The following is a 19,723-nucleotide window of genomic DNA, read 5'->3' on the forward strand; positions in this document are numbered from 1 at the left end:
GAGATGGGAGGAGACTAGAAGATGGTGTGTCCGGATGCCGAGGGAAGCAGAGTCGTGATCAGTGACAGATCCCACAATGGCCCCAGGGAGGGGTGTCTAAGGGTTGACTTAAGCACGTGAGGATCATCGTGGTTGATGTAGGGAAGACCTGTTCCCACCGGGTGGTGGGTCCCAGTGAGAACCGGAGGAGAAGATTCGCCGTCAGCTCTTTTAGGGGCTTTATTGTAAAAGGAGTGCAGAGAGATGGGGCCGAGGTGGGAGGAAGATGTGGGGTGAAGAAAGTTGTGTGTCATCTTTCTTAAGATGGGAAATATCACAACCTGCTTGTAAGGTGGGTGTGGTCCTGGTGGAGGAGGGACAAACTGACGATGTGGAGGAGGGATGGGGGAGTTGGGGGTGTATTGTCCTGAGTGGTCAATGGGGTGTGGGTCCACTGTCCAAGGAAAAGGCTGGAATTAGGAAGAGGTGGATCTGTCTCTACTTCTTCAGCATCTGTCATATTTGATGGTGATACCCAAGGGCAGTCACATGTTTGTTGGAGATTTTGCCAAGGTTAATACGTTGCAGGTTTTTTTTTGCTAGGTCTTAGTTTCTCCCATCTCCAAAATGTTCTGGAAGGTTTCCGTGTGGCTGTTCTGTACCCTAATTAGGAAAACATCTGTATTTTGCTGGCATAGACGCAAAAGAGAGATGCATCCGTCATTTCTCTTCTGGGCTAGCATTCTTTCAAAATATCTGGACGCCATAAATAATGTGGAGATTTAATGTCTTTCCTGAGAGGAATTTACTTGGAAGGGCTTTAAAAAATCTTTCCAGCAGAGAATGATATCTTTGATCGCCATATGCCTATTAAAATATTTTTTTTTTCCTCGTGGGTTTAATAAGAAGAAAAAAAAACCAAAACCTTTTACGAACCACATAGAAATGTCTGTTTCTTAAATGGCTGGACTGAAATTAGCGAAGGGTAGCAAATCTGAAAACAATGGCACTTTTTGTGTTATACATTCCAAGTTTGGGCCTATCAGATCAGCATGCAAAGAGGTTCTGTAAAATGGAGATGCCATTTTAGATTTTAAGAAGATGTCGTCCTAAAGGCTAGGTCACAGCATTTCACACAGAGGTGCACATGAGGAGTCTTAGATTGTCCATCATTACCATTAACATACCCACGTACAGTCATGGCTGCTGCTCGAAGGTGTTTGTACCCTTGTGATACTTAGGACTTACATCACAATTTCTGCTTTCAAAGCACTTAATGATAGTATTGTACGTGTATTTTCACTACACGTACATGGAGTTTATTTCAAATAAACTCCGAGAGGCTAACCTCGAAAAGCAATTTGGCCAGGTCAGTTTCAGATTCAGTGCAGTTATGATGCAGTCATTTGTATGCTCAAATGCGAAATAATATGATGGGCAGTCCATTTCCCTATTAGGATATTTACTTTCCTAATTCTTTTGTGTTTTACACAGTGTTAAAATCAATTATAGTACCTTGATAAATATCATCATAAGCAGGGGGAGTTTTTTTTCTTTAAGAGTGTTGACTGGAGTGAGAAAGGGTTTAGAAATTAAACTTTTAATTCAGTGGAAAAACCTCAAATAAGTCAACTACAGTTATTTGTGCTTTATTCCTCACCAGTCCTATAGCCAATTCAACAGAGACCGAAACCCATTACAGAAGAGAAGGCTGGTCTTGGGTCTGAATGTTAGGTGATAAATTCCATAAGGGGCCCATATCTTCTGTCTCCATGGCCCTGGCATGTGGTCACCACTCACTAAATATTCACTGAAAAAAAATGAATCTTCCGAAGAAAACTGAAACAGGATTCCGAAGAGATATATGTACACCTACATTCATAACAGCATTATTTACAGTAGCCAAAGTTGGAAGCAACCCAAGTGTCCATTGATGGATAAATGGACCCAAAAAAAAGTGGAATATACGTACAACGGAATGTTATTCAACCTTAGAAGGGAAGGAAATTCTGACACCTGCTACAACATGAATGAAACTTGAGGACATTTTGCAAAGTGAAATAAGCCAGGACAAATACTGGATTCCAGTTACATGAGGTCCGTAGAGGAGTCAAATCTATAGAGACAGAAAGTTGAATGGTGGTTGCCAGGGGCTGAGGGAGTGGGGAATAGAGAATTAGTTGTTTAGTGGGTACAGAGTTTCTTTTTTTCTTTTGATTTTATTTATTTATTTTTGTCTGCACCGCGTGGGATGCGGGATCTTAGTTTCCCCACCAGGGATCGAACCCAGGCCCCCTGCAGTGGAAGAGCAGAATCTTAACCACTGGACCATCAGGGAAGTCCCTAGTGGGTACAGAGTTTCTGTTGGAGATGATGCAAAATTCTGGAGATGGATGGTGGTGATGGTTGTACAATAATGTGACTGTCTTAACTCTGCTGAACTGTACACTTAAAAGTGGTTAAGATGCTAAATTTCATGTTTTGTGTATTTTACTACAATTTATGAAATGAATCTTGATACCTAGAATAATAGTGAGGAGTAACCATTTTATAGTAATAGTAACTTGAAAATCTTGCCTGTTGCTGCAGTGAGTATATATGCTTTATCTTTATTTTTTTTCACATTTACTGAAAGTTGTAACAATATTTGAATGTTGGGAGCCAGGATGAAGTTAATCCCATGTCTTTTTTTCTGCAAGTTCAAATCTGAAATGGCTTTCCATTCAAAGTTATCAACTCTTGAGCAAAAGGGAAAATTTATTGCAACTCCAGAAAGGTCTTGAGGGTTAAGACATTACGCCTTTGTTGAGAATCTGTTTAAACTCTTTTGAAAAATGTGCATGAAGAACCGATTTTTAGCTAAAGTGATGTCTCCTAAAATCCCTGGAAATGTGTAGTGGGTTTTGGAGGGAGCGGCTGTAGTCATCTCTTTGGGGAAGAAAAGGTTGACTTGCCCTCTGTTAATAGCACTTTCCCTATTTAGCCCTTCCCCCCACAATCACCAAAATAAGGAGACAGACCTGCTTTTGTCCTTTTTAATAGTGCTTTCTGAGAAGTAGTTCGGCGCGAATTTTCCTTTCTGTGGGAAAAAGGATCATGTTTATTGGCATCAGTGAATGAGGTCCATCCAGCCTTGTGACTCTCATTTGTGTCTGTTTAAATATCAGCTTTCAGTCTTCAATCGGTGGGATTGCATCCTGCCGGCAGGCAGACTGTGTAACAGAGGCTGAGGGGAACTCCGCAGCCCAGGGAGGTCCCTGGGGCCCTGACATCCTCCATAGGAAGGGCGCCCCTTGTGTTCTTTCTCCGCCTCCCTAGCCCCCTCCCGAGTTTGCCTGCAAAGAGGGAGGAGCTGGCCAAGGAAGTGGAAGCATCCAGCCTACCTGTCTCTGAATTTCCCCTTGCAAACATCGAGGTACTTTCTGGCTTCCAGCTCTCACTTCCAGAAGCTTGGTGGACGCGAGGCTGCTTAGAGCAGACCCCCTTTAGTCCGTGATCCCTGGAGACTGTGCTGCCATGTGTAGCCCTTGGCAGACAACCAAATACCTTCTTCAGGTGTGATGGCAGCTACTCTGTGAGCTCTGAGCCCAGAGGTGAAGTGGCTCCGGGTTCTGGCCCTGGCTCTGCTGGACCAAGGGCAGCCCTGGATGCGTGATCACACCCTTGGACTTGAGTGCAGATGTCTCTTAATTCTCAGCAGTCTGAACGGATGGCTGGAGCCTTGGAATATTAAGGGAAACAAACCCAGGGTCAACTCTCACATGTAAGGATGAGACCCGACGATGGAGACCCCCAGGTGCAGCTTTGTTAGGGCAGTGGCCTTAGAGTATTGTTTTCTTTCTCAAGTGTACTCTAATGCTATTGCTACACCACTGTTAAAAATTGTTCTCAGAGCCCAGGAGTCGCTGCGATTGGGAGACCCTGGAACTCACTAAAACCCCGGGGAGGGCTTGGACCCTGAGAAAACCCAGGTCGGAGAGAGCAGAAACTAACTGGACTTACGTCTCTTGCGACAGGGTGCCCTCAGTGATGTTTGGGCGCCATTCATTCATTCAGCAAGCTTTATTGAGCACTTACTGTGTGCCAGGCGCTATGCTCAGAGCTAGCGACACAAAGACACTGGTGTGAGCCAGAGAGGTGGAAGGGGAGAGAGGAACATGAACAGTTTTAGAAACATTCTGGAAGTAGAATAGATAGGACATACTGACTCCATGGTGGGGAAGAAAAGACAGGGTGAGTGAAAACTGCATTCCTGGCTTTGAGATTAGAGCGTTCCCGGATGGATCTGTGCCTAGTTCCGGCCAAGTACAGGTGCTGCTGACACGGGGCACCCCCAAAGGTTTCAGTGATGGTCACGCCCATCTCAGCATCACCTGCTGCAGGACCAGCCACGGTGCACGGGGAAAGACTGCTAAACACACAGGGGTGCCAGTTCTGGAGCTTATGCACGTTACTTCTGGGCTGCGTCCACACTAGCTGCAGTGCGGAGACTTGGCGTGAAAGTCTGTTGGGGAGTTGGATGCGTGTGATGCTTGGCACAATGATGTATTTGAGAAGTCAGCCCTGTAGCAAGAGGAAAACAAGTCACGCTGCCCCTCTCCGAGGAATTGAAACACCCCAATGTGCCAGGCACTGTTCTGGGTGTATCACACATACATGAGGGGCATCTCATGTGCCCCTTAAGGTTCCACGGCCAATAGGAGTGTCAACTGCAAAAAAAAAAAAGAAAAGCATAACATAAAAGTTGAGAGTTATGTTTTATTTGGCGGACAAAACTGAGGACTTAAGCCCAGGACACAGCATCTCAGGTCACTCTGAGGACCTGCTCTGAAGAGGCAAGGGGTGGGGGGGGGGCCGGGATATACAGGAGGAGTTTTTGCAGCAAAGGCCAGGTAGTCAGAACATCAAAATATTATCGTTAATTAAAGAAAACCAGACATCTCAACTTAACGGATTTAGCGCTTTTCTATGTATGGGAAGATGCAAGAGTCTGGGTTCACTGAAATCATTCCTTTGATGTGCACCTCAGCTACCTGGGGCCATATCCTGTGCTTTCTCATCCTGAGTTTCCTCAGGGCTCACCATCAAGGAGGCTGTAATGTGATGGCTTGATGGCTATAACATCCTTTGTTTACTGATATGGCAGGTGGTATTTTTCATTCACAGGAGGATAAGCCAGGGTTCAAATCCAGGTCTAACAGACGCTAAAGCTGATATTTTTCATGCCACTCTGCTTTAGAGAAAGTGCAGGGTGCATCCTGGGACCACAGGTAGAAAGTGAACTTGAAACCAGTGTCCCATGAATGGACATAGTTGTAGCACATTTAAGGGCATCAGCTGTGGCGTGTGATAAAATCTCCTCCCCCCACCGTAGAAATCCAGCCTTTCCGCTCCTCCTGACAGGGATGGGTTGTTTGAAAAGTTAGAAAACTCAACCACAGAGCAGACCTTCCCTCCAGTAACTGTCCCATCACCCCGGTGACAGGTTTCAGCTGCAGAGGTAGTGGCAGCTCCCGTGTCCAGAAGGATTCTGATTTCGGGGTGACTTTTAGTTTCCTAGACCGCCGCACTTAACCTTCCTACAGCCTACCACCTCTGCAGCCGGCCTCAACCTGCCAAGCCCTAAGCGTTCAGTGGAAAACTGCCACCACGTTCAGATCAGACAGCCAAGCTGGTGTCCCTCCTCCTCCCCAGCAGCCTTTCGGCAGTTGAGGTTTCCCAGCAGCCAGGGAAGCCATCCGCAGGTCTCTGGGCTGTGTTTTTCTAGCAAGAGCCCCATCTGTGAGAGGGAAGCACGTGCACGAACACACACACACACACACACACACACACACACGCACACAGAGCCTGAATAGATTGTATAATCAAGCCCCTCGTAGCTAACTTCGGTAACATCTGTTTGTGTTAAGTGGAGCCCTTTGAAAATGATTTTTTTTCCTTCTCTATAAAAACAACCTTAATTTTAGAACGTGGAGAAGTGGCGCGTGGCAATTATTTTTGCTTCCTTCAACAAGGCGTGTTTAAGTAAATGAGATTCATTTCCAGAATTGAAGGCCCCAAGACAACCTGATTAACAAGATCAGCACCTACAATCCCATGTCACAACTGTGGGCACACAGCCCCGCGGAGCCAGGCCGCAAAGGACCCCACTGCTGTGCGTTCTGCTTGCTGGCAGACTTCAGCAGATGGGTTGCTAATGTAATTAGGAATCGTTGTGTTAAATGAGCCATTATTGAAATTATCTGCTAATTTTCCTATCTATTAACCTGCTGAAAAAGAGGCATCGATATCTGAGGAATCTCAAGCTGCTAATCACTAACTAGACGCGGAACCAGTTCTTCTCCTTAATGCCACCTTTTTCCTTATTACAGCAATTAGCAAATAGCTTTCTGTGGGGTTATTGCCTAGTGCATCAACCGAGAATTGAGAACGGACAGTGGGAGCCGTGCACAGTCTGGAGGTTTCCACGGGTGGTGAACCTGTGGGGAGGGAGCTCCTCCGAGGGATGTCTCGTCTCTCTGGGGCACAGGAGGCAAGGCTTGTGTGAGTCAACCTTCCCTGTTACTCTCTACCCGGAGGCCCTGGTCGGGGCAGGGCAGCAAGGCAGGAGGGAGGAGAAGACTAACGCAGGGCAGCGCTACAGGGCATCCTGGAGGTGGCGCAGGGCGCACTCAGAGCCGTCCGCCCGGGGATCAGGAAGTGGAAGTTTCATCCGTCAGCTGTGTATTTGGGGTTCAGGGCTGCGCCCAGCAGTGAGCGTTCATTCCTGGGCACTTCAGGCCTGACATGGATGCTGGAGGGCTTTTTTTTCTTTCTTTTTTTTTTGGCAGGTATGACTAGGGCTTTACTGGGAATCAGACAGGCCTGGGAAGGAACCACACTGCACCCTGGATGCTGGAAGAGCCCCAGCAGCTGGAGTGAGTGTGGTGCCAGGTGGAGGGCACCAACAAACTCCCCCCACCCCATCATCTTGTTCCTACCTCTGGTTAGCCTTGGATATTTAAGAGGAAGCGTGTGATCATATAGCAACTGGGAAGTTAAGTTAGCCACCCTAGCCAATTCTAGAAAAGCTAAATAAAGTCTGTGCACAAATGTATCAGGAGTTTGGCCTGGTGAATTCTCTCCAGCTTCTTGGCAGGCTTACCTTCTTTATCAGCTTTCCACTCCTAGGTGGAGTTCATGTGTATTTCCTCCCTATCTTATGGACCAGGTGATTATCGAATTCCTATCAAAGGTAGTCATTATGGAGATTGTTCCAAAGACTAAGAAAAAGGCCTTTGCCCTCAAGCAACTTACAAGCTCACTGAGAGGAAACCTGTGCACCTTGGAGAAATGAGAGGCCAGTAAAAGGCATCAGACAAGGGAGGGGGCTGAAAATCAGGGCATGGCTGTCAGAGGAGAGGAATGGATCAGGGCCGCCACTGAAAGGCCTTTTGGAGGATGTAGGACTGCCTGGGTCTCAAAGACAGCACTGTGTGTGGTTTGTAATTAACCTCCGCTCGCTGGCATAGAGCATGAGGGGTGGCTCATAATTGCATCAAAACAAAAGGAGGAAAATAAAACCCCATAAGATGTGCCATTTTAAAAACAAGTAAGCAGCTTCCCTGGTGGCGCAGTGGTTGAGAATCTGCCTGCCAATGCAGGGGACATGGGTTCGAGCCCTGGTCCGGGAAGATCCCACATGCCGCGGAGCAGCTAAGCCCGTGCACCACAACTACTGAGCCTGTGCTCTAGAGCCCGCGTGCCACAACTACTGAAGCCCATGCGCCTACAGCCTGTGCTCCACAACAAGAGAAGCCGCCGCAATGAGAAGCCCGTGCACTGCAACAAAGAGTAGCCCCCGCTCGCTGCAACTAGAGAAAGCCCACGCGCAGCAACAAAGAACCAATGCAGCCAAAAATAAAAATAAAAAAAAAATAAATTTAAAACAAACAAACAAACAAACAAAAACAAGTAAGCTTTGTCTAGGCAGAGCAGGGCATGGTGATATAGAGTCCTGACTGTCCCCTAAAGGAATCTTCCTGGAGAATCTGTTAGTTTCAAATTGCTCCAGAACCGGCCCTGGCCAGAGGTTCCTTGGAGTGTCATGGAGTTTGTGTCAATGGCCACCGATGACTGACCTGTCTCCCCACCTCCTGCTGAAAGTTGCGTGTGTGATCAGCACTGACATTTATTACTCGCTTCATATGACTGGATTTCCTCTTCACAGGCATCCTGTGAAAGAGGTCAGCCGCCCCCTTCCTGCATGAGGGGGCAGAGGGACAGGACAGGAGGAGGACTTGGTCTTGGTCCCAGGCCTTGTGTGCTCTGTCACTGCCCAGCAACATGAAGAGCCACAGTGACGTGAGGACAGGACTGCCCTCTGACATGGAGAAAAATCTGTCCACCATCAAAAGCTGTCCGGTTCCCACCCAGCAGTAACTCGTGCATAATGGCTGTCCTTGTTTCGTGATTATTTTATCAAATTTCGTTCTGCAGGTTTGAGTGGGACTTCTAAAATTGGGGAATATTGTCAAAGAAGCATCCTTCAATGAAGAAAGTCTTCATTTAGAGGGTAATGGGATTTTCACACCTTGTCTTTCTTGTCTTCTGGAAAAGGTCATCTAAGATCTTTTGCCCTCTCCACATTTTGTGTAGAATTGGTCGGTGCACCATGCAGGTTGCTTTTATAAGTCAATAAACACATTCCGTTTGTCTGGACTGTGCATTTTTCCTATTTATTTATTTATTTATTTATTTTTAACATCTTTATTGGAGTATAATTGCTTTACATTGTTGTGCTAGTTTCTGCTGTATAACAAAGTGAATCAGCTGTACATATACATACATCCCCATATCTCCTCCCTCTTGCGTCTCCCTCCCACCCTCCCTATCCCACCCCTCTAGGTGGTCACAAAGCACCGAGCTGATCTCCCTGTGCTATGAGGCTGCTTCCCGCTAGCTATCTATGTTACATGTGGTAATCTCCATTCAGTGGAAGTCTCTCAGTCCCCTACTTTTTCATTTATTCAACAGCTGTTCATTGAGCACCTAGGTCACCCTGGGCACTGTCCAAGGTGCTGGATGGAGAAAGGCTGCCGAACCGCGCGTGGACCCCACTCGCATGGGGGTTCCCTGTGCTTGGATATTCTCTGGAGAAGACAGGCTCCAGTGTGTACATGGTGCACAGTGGGGACCCTCTTCTTCCATAAAAGAGCCCTGAGGTTGGCAAAAAGATGGGAGCGGTGAAAAGCCAGTGACCATCAGAATACAGGACGTTTGCTCCTTGTGGAGACAGATTTTTGTCTGCGTTCCTGAATTCTGGAAGAAATGGCATGTGGGTTCTACAGGAGGCTGCTTAGTGTAGGGAAGGAAGTGGGGACTTCCAGCTCTCGGCGGCCTTTCTGCATTTCTTGTTGTAAAGCAGGGATGATGTTTCTTACATGCTTCTGAATCATTTTCAGTTGTGCTTCGAAAGTGCAAAGCATATCCCGATTTTGTGTGTATTTTCAGTGTCCCTTTACGGTGCTGAACGACTTGCTCTGTGGTTAGACTGTTGTGTGTACTTGGAGCTGAACCCAAGGAGACAGGAAACGATGTTGGAAATTCCCAGGATAAGGACGCAGCAGGGGATGTTCAGTGAGTGGAGTAGGGGTGAGGCATCCAGAAGAATTCTCCACCCTGAGCCTTTGCCTGTCAGTGGTTTCAGGGTGGATCCTGCAAAATTTATAGGGCAAGCCACTGTATTTTTTTTTTCCTTTGCAGTTGAGACTAGGACTTGCAAGGGAAAATCATGGCCCTGGCGAGAAGTCAATGTGAGAAAAGTCCGTTTCCAGGTCATCGCACAGAAAAAAGGTGTTGGCAGCTCAGAAACATTACTTGAAGCCCAACTCAGAGCATTTACTGCTCTCTAGAAATCCATTCCTTACCTGGCTTTGTGGCTGCCTCATTTATCTGGGCCATCTCTCGCCTCAAATCTTATCCTCTAGGAACAGCCGAGGTGGTGACCAACTTGGTCGAGCCGTGACTCCAAATTGAATTTTCTTGAAAGCTGGCTTCTGCTGAAACAGCTGGGGAGTATGGCTGTGCCAAACGCCTGGCAATTAGGAGTCTTCTGTGTAAAATAATGCCGTCTATGTTTGGGTGTAACTTTCTGTTTTGTGTCGCCTGCCTCTGCGAGGAGGGATAATGTGCAGCGTGGCAGAAGTGAGGACGGGAGTGTATAAGAGGACTTGGTTCTGATGTGCGATGCGGAGGCTGTAGGTGGGATTCCACACCCAGGAGAGCAGAGTGAAATGTCTGCAGAGAATGGGGCCATTATGCCCAGGACAGTGGTCCTGTGTCTGCTTTGCCTGGGGCTGGTTGTGCAGGAACATTGTGTGTGGATGTGGAATGCCAACCTGGGGATCGGCTGTCAGGTGGCCTGGCCTTTCCACAGGCATCCTGCTGGGCTGTTGGGTGCGTGTTTGCCAGTGAGACCCGGGAAAGGCTTGTTAAAATGGCCTGCTTTCATGACTGCCGTGAGCCTGGAATTCTGGGCTTTTTGGGTTTTTCTCCTTTCTTCTTCATCTCTCTACTACTTTCACCAAAGCAACTTGAAAAGCTCATCTTGCCTTCAGGAACCTTTTAAATCCAGGACATGGAGACGGCACTGAGGACGCAAGGCCATGTGAGTTACATATATTATTAGGTCAGCTTGGACTACATCTGCTGTCAAGATAATGAGCTTCATTCCAGTGATGGGTGAGGTTCCGGACCTTGCTGATTTCCCATTGTCCATATGTGATATTGTGATTTATATGAAGAAACACACATTTATACAAAGAAATATGTATTTGGTCTTTGTCCCAGTTCCTGGCTCAGGGCTCCTGAAACCCTTGGGACTTCCTCGGTGATAAGGGTGATAAAGGTGTCTTTTGTTTTTCATAACAAGTCCCTTTCAACCACACCTGCCGTTATGTCAGTGAGCTGGCTATTGGAAAGCCCTGAAGGATGGGGAACCAACCCTGAGAGTAGAGAGATGGAACTTTCAGCCTCATTTCCAGGGAGGGGAGAGGGGTTGGAGGTTGAATCAGTCACCAATGGCTAATGATTTAATCAATCATTGCTACAGATGAGGCCTCCATAAAAATCCTAAGTGGCAGGATTAAAACAGAAAATGTGACAGAGGAAGTGATAGGATTAAGAAAAATGTGTACAATTGGATGCAAATGAGATAAACCCAACTCTTAAAAGAATTGAAGTTAAGGAGATTTTTTTAAAAACATGCAGAGATTCTGATATGAGCGCCCACTGAAAATTAGAGCATTTAGGAGCAGAAAGAAGGGAGAACTCTGCCTGGTATGACTATCTGGCCCAGCCCCATGGACCTGCAGACAGATCTCCACCTGGTTTTCCTTGTTACGAACTGTTCAGTGGTGCACGTGAAGATTCCTCGGCATTCCAATTCCCCTCCCGTAAAATCCAAGTTCATGCACATTTAGTTGGTGCCCTTGGAATGTTTATGTGAAATTCAGGTGAAACCCAATCCAATCCAAGTTGTGGCTTGGGAGCTCGGGCTGTTGAACATCAAATATTTGAATGGAGAACAAGATAATATAATTTTTTAATTGCATTCTGTCTGAAATCAATCCAGACATCTCTGTAGTGAGGCCCTGCAACTTTTCTAGTGACTGTGTTCGTAAAGGGAATTAAGAGAATTCATTTCCTAAAGTTACGAGGCATGAAGGGGCATTTATCGTCTCTCTATTCAGTGTGAGAAGCCCCAAAACATGTTGAGCAGAAGAAGGCAGACCTTCCTCTCGCTCCCCTGACAAAAACCCCACATGATTCCCTTCATATAATGTCCAGGAACCGGTGAAATCAATCCCTGGTAATAGGATTCAGAAAGTGGTTGCCTCTGAGAAACAGGAGGGATTGACTGGAAAGGGGCATAAAGGGACCTTCGGGGAATAAGAGGAATTCCTGTATCTTGGTTTGGGAGAACACCATGCCAGAACTCACCAGTGGAAAATCCAAGATCTTCTGTTTTTATCTGTGTGAAAATGATAACTCATTAAAACTAAAACAAAAAAGTGGTACCTCTGACAGGTGTTCCCAGGTGCTGTGCAGCAGAGATGAGGGACACCTGCTGCCAGGAGGAGTCTGGGAAAGCGTCCTGGTTGTGTGGAGGGAGAGGAGGGGGTGCATGAGGATTTCCCAGTGAGATTGGAAAGGCAGGAGGAGGGCCACCCCAGCCAAGTGACAAACCCGGCCAAGAGCCCAGGGTGAGAAAGGGCTCTGCTTGGTTACCAAGTACCAGCAGCTGAAAAAGGAAACCCCACTTATTCCACTGAATTTACCTTCTTTTAAGGTTTAGTGCCTATCTGAGGCTAAACTGATTCCACCTCGCCCATGCAAGCTTCACGACAGACTGTGTTCAGGGTTCAATTTTCTAACAGCTTTTTAAAAATATTTCTAATCGATATAAGTTTTTTCCAAGTAATACATTGTTCTTGGTACTTAATTTTTAAAAGAAGTAGTCAAGAGTGTTGCCTTATTCAAGTAACCTGATGGTTTCTCTGTTTTTCCCTTAAAAATAAAAGCTGCAGATACTTGTTGACACTGGAAGCAGCAACTTCGCCGTGGCCGGGGCCCCGCATCCCTTCGTCGACTCATACTTTGACACAGAGAGGTGAGTGATGGGTCCGTGCCTGGCATGGCCAGGCTTGGGGGCACCACATGAACACTTCAGAACACACGGGGAGAAAGTCACCAAAACGCTCTTTCATTTTGAGGGGGATATATTCATGTATATATTTGTGTATGTGTGTATATATTTGTGTGTATGTGCATACAGTGGTCTGTATATATGTATGTATTTGTGTATGTGGAGGTATCTGTGTGTACGTGCACATGGTGGTGTGTATATTTGTGTGTGGTGTGCACGTGTGGCACGTGTATATGCCTACGTACATGTATACATCCATTCCAGATGAATCCACAGGAGGATTCTCCTAATAGCCTTGGTGTGTTCTCATGAGCCCCACTTTATAGAAGCTCAGTCAGACAGCAGTTTTGTCGTCAGACCCGAGTTGCAGGGAGCAGGTGACGCTTTGATGTTTGTTGGGCCCCTCTAGTCCTAACTTGGAGGTGCGCCTGAGCGGGGCAGGGGACATTGGAGGTGAGTGTGAGACGTTCAGGCAGCAGCCTGGCGTTGCTTGGAAAGCCACCTTTGCATCGCCCTGAAGATCGGTGGCGTCGGTCAAGGTGCGGTTCACTGAAACAATTTCTGTGCCAGGAGGTGTTTATGACAGAGGAATCCATGACTCACTTGGAAAGGATGTATTGTGAACACAGAGCACTCAGGCCTGAGGCAGGGCTGCAAGCGAGCAGCTGTGGGCAGGGGTGTGAGGAAGGGTGGAGCCCAGATAGAAGTCTCTGGAATAAGTCCAGCGTGCCTGTCCAGGCCCTGGGACTCGTGTGTGTCACTGTTCGTCTCTGGAGGGGCCCGTGGGGTCAGAGTCACTATCCCCCGGGTATCTATTGCTGCCCTAATGCTGTGCACATTTTAATTTCACATCTATTTTTGTGACCCTAGAATTTAAACGAAATAGATAAGACAAGTCAGCTGACGTGTGGTTTGCTTTTTAGGGTCGTGAGCTGGCATATCACATTTCCCTGCTGCAAATCTTCTTCGTGTCTTTCCTTTCTCACTTTCCCTACCCACAGCCTTTGGTTCCAGGGAATAAACCCCAACTTCAGTTGGGGGGAAAAAAAAAAAAAAAAGGAAGGAAACATACGAGGGCAAGTAACAACTGGGAAGGTTCAGCAAATCCCGGCAGCATCAATAAGGCAGGAGATGTTATACAGAAGTGCTCACCTCTCTTCTGCCTGTGCATCTTGGTCTCCATTTTGGTGGCACAAAGAGGTATGGTCTCCTGTGTGTCCAGCTGGAGGGAGTGGTAGTTGGTGCTGCATGGGCCCCTGCGGCTACAGTGATATCTGGCTGGCCCCTCCTTCAAGGAATCTGTAGCTTAGTTTATGACTCAGCGTGTTGATAACCTTTAATCACTGAAATTCTGGATGAAACTCCTGGCTTGTGATTGCTTTGTGAAGACCAGTATGTGCCCTGAAGTTGTTACTGTGACCTCAGATGCCTGTAAATTGGGGCAAGGGGTGTGCAGCCAGGGGGGGAGGGAGGTTGACTTTTGATCGCTGGCTGACCTTTGCCCTTTCCCACTCAAACTGTGGTTCGTCCAAATCCTCTGCCCCAAACAGCCCGCTCCCCTCACCCACTTCATCATGGAACAGAAGTCAGTCCAAACATCTCATTTTTATTCATGTAGCACGGGAGGTCCAGGAACCAAGAGATTGGCCCAGGTTCAGGCTTCTAGGACAAGAGGTCCCAAACTTGAGCCCTGGCACCCCCTCTTTAGAGTGAATGCTTTGTAATGCCCTGACCTGAAACGCAAAGGTAGTGTAACTTATCTTCATATGTAATTCCAAACGCACTGATGCAATATGCAGGGGTTTGGGGGTGCGGGGTAAAAGGAGGGAATTCACAGGAAGGTGATGAGTACCTCAATGTGTAAACACCCTAGGTAGGATACACGTGAAGTTGGAGGATGCCTGAGGCTGTGAACATCACCCCAGACATGCGGCGCCCAGTGCAGACTGACAGATCGGATTAAAATAGACTCAGACACCCAAAGCAGCTTGGTTTGGTGATGTGAATTTCCCAGATTGGTGAAGAATCTTAGTAAAGTTTCCCCCTGAAAATATCACCTTCCTCAATTTACACAGTAGTTGCATTCCTAGAAAACGCAGTGTATGTTAAACTATGTCAAAGATGTTTATCCTGGTGGCAAGGCAATTCCAGCTCTATGTTTTTTCCACTCCAAGGCTCTTCCTAGTCTATACATTCACGCAGTTTCCCCACGCCTTCTGGGGGCTCTGCCTGCCGTAGAGACAGAACAGACATCCCTGGAGCTCAGTTACATCTTTAACAGTTTTCCTCCCCAGAGCAATTTTGTTTTCCATCACACATCTGTGGACACATGATACGATAAAGCAACAGTACAGCACAGTAAAGCCAAGTTCTGGGTCATGTGTATATCCACTTTATAGATTTAAATATGTAAATCTAACACCGTGGGTGGGTATTTCCTTCCCAGGTGGTAAGTGGCACAGCCAGGGGTCAATAAAGGTCAGAGTGTGCTTTCAACCCGGTTACCCTTTTGCTATGCAGATGCAGTTATGGAAATGTACAAGGGTAAATAATAGTCAACATTACAAATATTGTGTACAGTGTCATTTAATAAGTGTACAATATGTATTTTTAAAATTTTATTTATTTATTTTATTTATGGCTGTGTTGGGTCTTCGTTTCTGTGCGAGGGCCCTCTCCAGTTGTGGCAAGTGGGGGCCGCTCTTCATCGCGGTGCGCGGGCCTCTCACTGTCGCGGCCTCTCCTGTCGCGGAGCACAGGCTCCAGACGCGCAGGCTCAGTAATTGTGGCTCACGGGCCCAGCTGCTCTGTGGCAGGTGGGATCTTCCCAGACCAGGGCTCGAACCCGTGTCCCCTGCATTGGCAGGCAGATTCTCAACCGCTGCGCCACCAGGGAAGCCCAAGTGTACAATATTTAATCGATGGTAGACAACTGGGTGTCTTTCTCACTTGCCTTCTACTTTGTTCGTTGTTGTGTTGAACCATGGTTCTCTTTCAGCCTTCAGTGGGACACGTCCTTCTAAGCTTCCTGCTAGCCAGTTTTGGGTTCAGGTGGCAGGTGGCTTTTGTCTTTCATACTTAAAGGTTGAGCTCCTCTGGCTCTTTTGCACCTGATTTAATGTGAAGCCTCCTGGGAACACGCATAGCTCCCATGATGGCTAGGCCTGCCCTCCTGCTAATCCCACAGAAGAATTCAGGGCTCCCTTCCAGCTTTCTGAGCACTCAAGGTTCTCATCTATTTCTCCTTTCTGAGCAAATAAAGAGAGACGTAGCAGAACCTGCCAACATTCAGGAGAAGCCCCAGACTCCCCTGCATTGTCAGTTTCATCCCATTGGCACCTCCATCATTCAGACTTCAACCTGCCTCCCTCATTTGCAAGTATGGTTGAAATTTACGTAGTACCTTTAAAACATGACCCATTTTGGACCTCTAGCCCTGGTACTGCCTTTCTTTTAAGGAGAGCTCTTCTTCAATAGGGCTATCAGGTTTCTTCTTAACTGAATCAAATGTAAAACATCGCATTTCTGAATTCTAGGCAAGTTCTGTTCCTAAACATCATCCCTACTAACACGTGTTTCATAGGCTAAATACTTGCTTAAATTTATAGTAACCTTTCTTTCTCTCCTTTCCTCTGTTTTTTTCTCCGCGCTTCTCATGGGCTTCTGTCAACACAGATTTATTATTATAAAGTCCTGAACTATAATTTACATAGTAAATTATGTACGATTAATTTGTCTGATGCTCTCAGATAACTTTAGAGTTGGCCTAAGGTGCACCTTCCACCATTGTATTTGATGGAAGCCGAGGGAACGTTCTACGTCCTTTCTCAATTTTTGACAAAGGTTTCTTTTCTGAGATGTAGCTCCCTGCCTTGTGATGTTTCTGTATTTGCTTGCCCCTCTGATCTCTCTTAGTTATAATAAGGTTTCTGGTTGGGTTTGTCAGCCTCTGATTCAAGTCCCCCAGTCTCTGGATATTCAGGTTTAATGCTTCCTGAAACATGTCCCAGTAATTGGAGATTTGACTTGGGGTACTTTGACAGGATCTCTTTGATTTATGGAATCAGACATCAGGTTACCATTCGTCATTTGTGTAGCTTTGTCCCACCAGAAGCCCTCTTTTCATGGTGGTGAATGTTCCAATGAATTACTATATAGCAAAAAGAGTATCATGTATTTTTTTTAGATGTACTTCTTTTTTAGCCAGTAAAATAGCCTCCAGTCAGTTGGCTTCATGAGAGAGTCAATAGACTCATTCCCCCTGACCTTATACTAATCTATTCAGGAAATAGATGACCCTCCAGGATGGACGGAAGCCCCTGAGCTGTCAATGGCCCCATTTACTCTGATCTGGTCACTTCCAGACCTTAGAAGAGCAAAAAGGGTATCTGGTCACCTGGTCCAGGCCAGCTATCCCCAAAGGTAGACCCAAAACTCTGAAATGTGCGGAAGAGCCCCGGGGAAGTCTCGGGCAGAGTTTTTCAGGAGACTCAGCATTCCCTGGGTGGGGTGGCTTGCGGGAACCAGAGCCGACCCCAGGATTCAACTCTTTTGAATTCTGCCCTTTCACCTTTTCACTGTGTGTTCTCTGGGTTTCTTTAAAATAATAAAATGTTCTGTGGTTCTTTTCTCCTCAGTTCGATTGATTTCACTTTTCAATCCTGCATTCCCTGAACACTCTTATCAGAGGCAGAATGTCTCCTGAATTTGGTTCAAAGTGATTTTATTGCTGTGAGTGGACTTTTTCCTGGCTACTCACATCCTTCATGGATGGCTGTTTCTGTGCACCCAGAATTGATGCTGCAAAGAAGCAGTCAATCTGGGGTTCGCTCTCGATAGAGTTAATTAATACGCAGGACAGTTGAGAGCCAAAGCATTTTAGTGCCAAGAGGTGGGATGTTAGAACATAAAGATGGAGGGATGCACTTTTCTAAAAAGTCTACTCCTGGAAACTGTACATTAATAACCCTCAGAATTGCTTATGGTTCATCTCTGGGGTTTCTGCTCTTTGAGGTTTAGTTCGAGGAGCCCAGTGAATATGAGATAAGAATTAACTTTTTTCTCACATTATCTGGAACTGTGCTTTCTACAAGGGTAGTTACTAGTCACATGGGGCTATTCAATTTCTTTTTTTAACATCTTTATTGGAGTATAATTGCTTTACATTGTTGTGTTAGTTTCTGCTGTATAACAAAGTGAATCAGCTATACGTATACATATATCCCCATATCCCCTCTCTCTTGCATCTCCCTCCCACCCTCCCTATCCCACCCCTCTAGGTGGTCACAAAGCACCGAGCTGATCTCCCTGTGCTATGCGGCTGCTTCCCACTAGCTATCTAGTTTATATTTGGTAGTGTATATATGTCCATGCCACTCTCTCACTTCGTCCCAGCTTACCCTTCCCCCTCCCCGTGTCCTCAAGTCCATTCTCTACATCTGCATCTTTATTCCTGTCCTGCCCCTAGGTTCTTCAGAACCTTTTTTTTTTTTTTTAGATTCCATATATATGTGTTAGCATACGGTATTTGTTTTTCCCTTTCTGACTTACTTCACTCTGTATGACAGACTCTAGGTCCATCCACCTCACTACAAATAACTCAGTTTCGTTCCTTTTTATGGCTGAGTAATATTCCATTGTATATATGTGCCACATCTTCTTTCTCCATTCATCTGTAGATGGACACTTAGGTTGCTTCCATGTCCTGGCTATTGTAAATAGTGCTGCAGTGAACATTGTAGTACATGACTCCTTTTGAATTATGGTTTTCTCAGGGTATATGCCCAGTAGTGGGATTGCTGGGTTGTATGGTAGTTCTATTTTTAGTTATTTAAGGAACCTCCATACTGTTCTCCATAGTGGCTGTATCAATTTACATTCCCACCAACAGTGCAAGAGGGTTCCCTTTTCTCCACACCCTCTCCAGCATTTATTGTTTGTAGATTTTTGATGATGGCCATTCTGATGGGTGTGAGGTGATACCTCATTGTAGTTTTGATTTGCATTTCTCTACTGATTAGTGATGTTAAGCATCCTTTCATTTGTTTGTTGGCAATCTGTATGTCTTCTTTGGAGAAATGTCTATTTAGGTCTTCTGCCCATTTTTGGATTGGGTTGTTTGTTTTTTTGATATTGAGCTGCATGAGCTGCTTGTATATTTTAGAGATTAATCCTTTGTCGGTTGCTTTGTTTGCAAATGTTTTCTGCCATTCTGAGGGTTGTCTTTTCATCTTGTTTATGGTTTCCTTTGCTGTGCAAAAGCTTTTAAGTTTCATTAGGTCCCATTTGTTTATTTTTGTTTTTATTTCCATTTCTCTAGGAGGTGGGTCGAAAAGGATCTTGCTGTGATTTATGTCATAGAGTGTTCTGCCTATGTTTTCCTCTAAGAGTTTTATAGTGTCTATCCTTACATTTAGGTCTTTAATCCATTTTGAGTTTATATTTGTGTATGGTGTTAGGCAGTGTTCTAATTTCATTCTTTTACATGTAGCTGTCCAGTTTTCCCAGCACCACTTATTGAAGAGGCTGTCTTTTCTCCATGGTATGTTCTTGCCTCCTTTGTCAAAAATAAGGTGACCATATGCGCATGGGTTTATCTCTGGGCTTTCTATCCTATTCCATTGACCTAGACTTCTGTTTTTGTGCCAGTACCATACTCTCTTGATTACTGTAGCTTTGTAGTACGGTCTGAAGTCAGAGAGCCTGATTCCTCCAGCTCCGTTTTTCTTTCTCAAGATTGCTTTGGCTATTCGGGGTCTTTTGTGTTTCCACACAAATTGTGAAATTTTTTGTTCTAGTTCTATGAAAACTGCCATTGGTAGTTTGATGGGGATTGCATTGAATCTGTAGATTGCTTTGGGCAGTAGAGTCATTTTCACAATGTTGATGCTTCCAATCCAAGAACATGGTAGATCTCTCCATCTGTTTGTATCATCTTTAATTTCTTTCATCAGTGTCTTATAGTTTTCTGCATACAGGTCTTTTGTCTCCTTAGGTAGGTTTATTCCTAGGTATTTTATTCTTTTTGGTGCAGTGGTAAATGGGAGTGTTTCCTTA

At 45.8% G+C, this 19,723-nt stretch overlaps 1 protein-coding gene across 3 annotated transcripts in view; it reads left to right on the forward strand.

Moving 5' to 3' along the window:
• The window catches only part of BACE2 (beta-secretase 2), a 114,768-nt gene that overhangs the window by 21,176 nt on the left and 73,869 nt on the right, over window positions 1-19,723 (forward strand). For all 3 annotated transcript variants that reach the window (XM_082458822.1, XM_082458821.1, XM_082458820.1), the window contains exon 2: window positions 12,543-12,631. In XM_082458822.1, the coding sequence (XP_082314948.1) occupies window positions 12,543-12,631 (89 nt within the window). The remainder of the gene's footprint in view (window positions 1-12,542; window positions 12,632-19,723) is intronic.

This window comes from Balaenoptera physalus, assembly GCF_965194825.1.
Source record: "Balaenoptera physalus genome assembly, chromosome: 4".
NCBI classification, from domain to species: Eukaryota; Metazoa; Chordata; class Mammalia; order Artiodactyla; family Balaenopteridae; genus Balaenoptera; species Balaenoptera physalus.